General features: G+C 52.0%; 2 protein-coding genes across 2 annotated transcripts in view; one reads left to right on the plus strand and one right to left on the minus strand.

The window, feature by feature from the left end:
• Positions 1-74: 74 nt before the first annotated feature.
• On the minus strand, positions 75-4777 carry RUNDC1 (RUN domain containing 1). The gene is made up of 4 exons (XM_035903741.1): positions 3820-4777; positions 3342-3540; positions 2974-3081; positions 75-1735 (listed from the first exon to the last, which is right to left on the minus strand). The coding sequence occupies exons 1-4, from the start codon at positions 4021-4023 to the stop codon at positions 870-872; spliced, it is 1377 nt and encodes a 458-aa protein (XP_035759634.1). The 5' UTR covers positions 4024-4777; the 3' UTR covers positions 75-869.
• Positions 4475-4813, plus strand: part of LOC104134987 (alanyl-tRNA editing protein Aarsd1-like) — a 10679-nt gene continuing 10340 nt past the window's right edge. The window contains exons 1-2 of the mRNA XM_035903338.1: positions 4475-4537; positions 4672-4757. Of these exons, the coding sequence (XP_035759231.1) occupies positions 4475-4537; positions 4672-4757 (149 nt within the window). The remainder of the gene's footprint in view (positions 4538-4671; positions 4758-4813) is intronic.

A 4813-nucleotide genomic window follows, 5' to 3' on the forward strand; every position in this document is an offset into this window, starting at 1 on the left:
CGGGCCCCGCCAGCCCCTCCCCGGGGCTAGGCCGCAGCACGGCCCCGTCACACCCAGCCCCCACCCGGCAGGAAGTGCAGATAATCTAAACGCCGATTATAAATATTAGAAACCAAGCACGCTAGCCCACCCGCAGCAGAAGGGCTAGGCACGAACGCAAATTAAAACACGGCCACGGGGTTCTCCCCACACGTACACTTGCTGAAGCGATTTAATGCATCCCCTATAAAACACCAGGCCGCTGGGGCGCCGACTATTGCACAAAAACTTCAAACGAAGGAGCTCGGGAGTGCTGGACAAAGCTGCCGGCGCCGGTCCCCCGGCAGCCTGAAGAACGTGGCCGCTTCTGGGGATTGCAGAGCCCCCGCACCCAGCAGAGCCGCCCCGGTTTGACACATTCACACTGGGGAGGCCAAGTCACTCGCCACCGGGCAACCCGAGGCAACCAAACACCGGGCAAGAGGGATTTAGACCACAAACTTGGAGAAATAACCATGCGAGCGCAGCACAGGAGCTAAGCTCTAAGGGCCTTTCCCCCTCTGTGGCCAGGCCTCCGGCACGCGCGGGGCAGCCAGCCTCACACGCCGGTATCTGCTCACCGGCAAAGCGGCTTTGCTCTTCAGAGCTGCACAAGAAGGGCAGGGTGAGGCGCCATACGGTGCACAACCTCCAGCAGCTTTGCAGCAGCAGCCTTGTAAAACACAAATTTCCAGCATCGAGACACCGTAAGATTTCCCTAAAAGCAAGTACCAATTTCAAAGAGCCAAACATGGTCTTAAAAAAAAAAAGCCAGGCTTCTTGAGCCCGACAGCTGCCTACTTGTGGAAAACAAGTATGATGTGGTATGTATGATCTACAGTAAAAATACATCAAAAAGCATCTTTGATGTTTTTCAGCTGCCGGACAGCCAGGTCAACCGGGAGGTTGAACTTCAAGTTGCTCAGGCGACTGAGAATGTTGAGCGCACTCTCAAAGCCTGTGTTTGCCATGTAGCTCCATGGCTGATAGTGGGATTGTACCAGAGCTCCAGATTTGCAGATCAGATTTACCCAGGAGACCAGGCGCTGCTCATTTAGTGCCATACACACCAGAGCTTTCAGTTCAGAGTCTGCGCTGCGCTTGAAGGGGTCGTGCTCCGTGAGGACGGTGTGAATCGCTGTCAGCAGACTCTGTTTGGGGGTAATGGCCGCTCCTCCTGTCACAGGCAAAGCAAAGGACTGGGAGAGTTTGCGAGCTGGGGATTCCACAAAGGCTTGTCCGTTCTTAGTGTTGTAATACTTCACAAAGAGTTCCCAGGGGTGCATGGTCTGCGGGGATGAGGTGAACGCAGGAATCAAACACGCGATGGGTGCCAATACCACGCTCATTCCTTGAGAAGAGGCATAGAGCCCGTGAGCCATCAGGTCTCGCAAAGCAATGGTCAACTCCTTCCGCACCGCTAGAGTCAGCTCATCTCTGCCTCCTAAGGGAATGTCCTGCAGATCAGAGGAACTGATAACGTGGTCTTCCTGCTGGTGTTTCATAGCGAGCTGCCTCACCCGCTCGACCGACAACTCCAGTTTCTTAATTAAGGGGGAATAGTCCTTGCTGGCTTGGTCATTCTGCCAGAGGGTGCGAGGAATCTGACCGGTAGCACAACCAAACTGACTGACAGCAAATATTTGTAGCACAGCAAGCATGCGACGCATGAGGTGCAGACCCGTTTCTCGCATCTTCCTGGCGTCTTCTGGGTTCACTGATCAGGTTAGAAAAGAGAGGAAAAAAAAATACTCTCATTAAGGAATGAACAGCACTGCTCTTTCATGCACACAAAGGGAGCACAAATGTCTACTTCTCCTCCACCACGGACTCCCCTCTTCCTTGGGAGCTTTTTCTAGTTTCAAAGCACTGAAGCCAACCAGAAAACCAAACTTTCGCATGGCCTGTTCTCGACAATGAGATCATCTTACAGAGAAGAAATCCTACAGCAGCTTTCGTAGGTGGCACATACATAGCGAGGAAAGGTCATTCTTTAGCCATGACAATATCACACAGGTAATTAGGAGAGACCCAAGGCTTTGCTGAAGATCACTGCCTACTTTTAAGAAGCATTTTGTCTCAGCAGGCTAACACATGCTGCTTACTCCTGATGCCATTATTAAATCCAATTTGCAAGAACAGCCACACTGGATAAGACCCAACATCCATGTGGGCCAACATCTGATCTCTGGCTAGCAGCAGGTGCCTCAGATTACAGAAGGTAAAGGCACTGCAGTATTTCCTCTAGGATACTATTCTAGCTACAATAAATTCCTGTGATAAGTAGACAAGTCTCAGATTATAAAGAACACTGGATCCATCCAGCTCACTATATAGAATCACAGAATGCTTTGGGTTGGAAGGAACTCTGCAGGGAGCAGAGACACCTTTAACCAGATCAGGCTGCTCACAGCCCAACCTGACCTTGAATGGTCCCAGGGATGGGGCCTCCACCACCTCTCTGGGCAACCCCTGCCAGGGTTTCACCACCCTCAGTGTAAAGGATTTCTTCCTTAGATCCAGTCTAAACCTACCCTGGTTTAGTTTAAAACCATCACCCCTTGTCCTGTCACAGCAGGCCTTGCTGAAAAGATTTCCCCCATCTTTCCCATGGGCCCTCTTTAAGCACTGAAAGACCACAATCAGGTCTCCCCACAGCTTTCTCTTCTGCAGGCTGAACAGCCCCAACTCTCTCAGCCTGTCCTCGTAGGAGAGCCAACCCCACCCTTTATGCCACACATTCAGGTTCTGTGATTACTCTAACGACCCCATGCAGGAAGGGTTCAGCAATTGGACAGAGGCCTTCTGTCAGTGGGAGGAGGAGCGAACAGAAACCAACTGTCAGGAGAAAAAGCAAAGCAGCCTAGCGTGACTGGATGCTGGGTCATGCTTGCCGAACCACACACGAGCAACGGCAGGAGCAGTGCCACAAGCTCTGAGCCAAGCAATGCCCACCTCTGTTTCCAGAAGGCCGTGTATTTGGTTTGTAGGAGCCACCACCATCTTTTCTGCCCGCACATTCACAGTGTCCATCCTCCGCCTTACCGGAGCTTCCAACTTCGTCTAGAACAAGAATTTCACACTAGTATTTCACACTTGTGAATTTATACTGCTTATCCCAAGTATTAAGGTCATTCCTTAGACCTCTCTGCACTTTTTTTGTCACAGTGTCTTGTTCTCCCCACCATGATTCAGAGACCTGTACTTCTCCGTGACCCAGACACCCTTCCTGCACCCTCTGACATCCATGACCTCCCTCCTCATAACTTTGTCAGGGAATTACAAAGCAATTCAGTCCGCCCATCCAAAAACTCAGCACTGACCCTGAATGAAGTTGATGAACATTTCAAGGTCCCTTATCTGTGTCTTCAGTTGTTCCACCAGCTGCTCCTTCACCCTGGCTGGATTAACAATCTGCGCTATGGCAGCATCCACACGCTGTCGTAATTCCTCTGGAGAGAGCGTTGCAATATCTTCACTCAAGTCCATGTCCAGCTTCTTTATCAACTCGTTTATAATCATCTGCAAAACACAAGTTAGTAGCATGATCTCACTGTGTGGCGTTGCTGCCCATGAGCTTCAAAATACTCTTTTAGCCGTTCATCACCTTGGAAATGGGCCACTTTGATGCACATAGGAAGTTGCAAGAGAAGACATGGGACAGGTTTACACCTGCAAACGAACTACTGATACTCTATTACAGCTCCTGGGGAGAAATAAGGACTGACCGACTCCTACACTCTACAAGAGGCTTACAAATGCCTGGAAGAAATGCAGGCAGAAGGACTTTGTGAGCCTTACCCGCTGTCTTTCCATAACCACAGACTGTGGCAGAGAATCATAGCTGCCCTCCTGGTAAGCAAACGTCTCCAGGTCATCCAGCTGTGTCTTGAGCTGCAGGATCAGCTCTCTCTGCTTCTCCTTCTGGACTTCGATTTGCTCCTGTTTCTTTCGCTCGCTCTGAAAAAAAGTTACCAGTAAATAAAATGGAAGATTTACTGTCATAGTCAAGCCCCAGAGGAGAGGACGACTGTGGTACGGAGAATGTTTCCTTCAGCTCGTGTGCTTCACTAGTGAACACCACGTGCCAGTCTAAGGAAGAAGTTGTGCCTGTACACCAAGGAGAGGCACCAGCCACATCACCTCCTCCAACAGAGGAGGAACCTTTCCAGACCTCCTGCATGCAAGCCCCATCTCACAAGGCCGGGATCCAGGGATCACCGTTGCAAGCAGCCAGATAACACATACGTATCAAAGATTCTCTGAGTCACCGCTGTATCTCGGAGTGCAGCAGTAACAGGCAAAGCAGGGCTTTCACACATGTGCCCACGAGCCGGCTCCGAGTCATCAAGGACCCGCACGCTCCTGTAACCGAGCTTCGTGCAAAACCACCGGCCTGGCTGCTTGCTGGAGCCAGCCACAACCCAGAACGGAGCGTGCCTTGCCCCTGGACAGCATGGCACTGGCTGGTCATGACAGCCCCCCCTTGCCGCGGAGCTCCCCTCCGTGTGCACCAGTGGTGAATGGGATCACAGCCACCACTAACGGGCTTTAGCCAGGTCGGATGCAGGAACCCACCTGGGGCAGATGGCATGGAATGGAGAACCACGCCACGCTGTTATCTGAAAGGAGACGTTTTTATCCTTATCCCAGCAAAAGCCACCGCTCTACCGGCAGCGGCACACCTCCCCCCCCGGGGACGGCAGTGGGGACACACGGACACACACACACACCCCCAGGTACGGCAGCGGGGGGACACACGGACACACACACACACCGGGGACGGCAGCGGGGG

Source organism: Egretta garzetta, unplaced genomic scaffold (assembly GCF_000687185.1).
Source record: "Egretta garzetta isolate BGI_Z169 unplaced genomic scaffold, ASM68718v1 scaffold100, whole genome shotgun sequence".
NCBI lineage: Eukaryota > Metazoa > Chordata > Aves > Pelecaniformes > Ardeidae > Egretta > Egretta garzetta.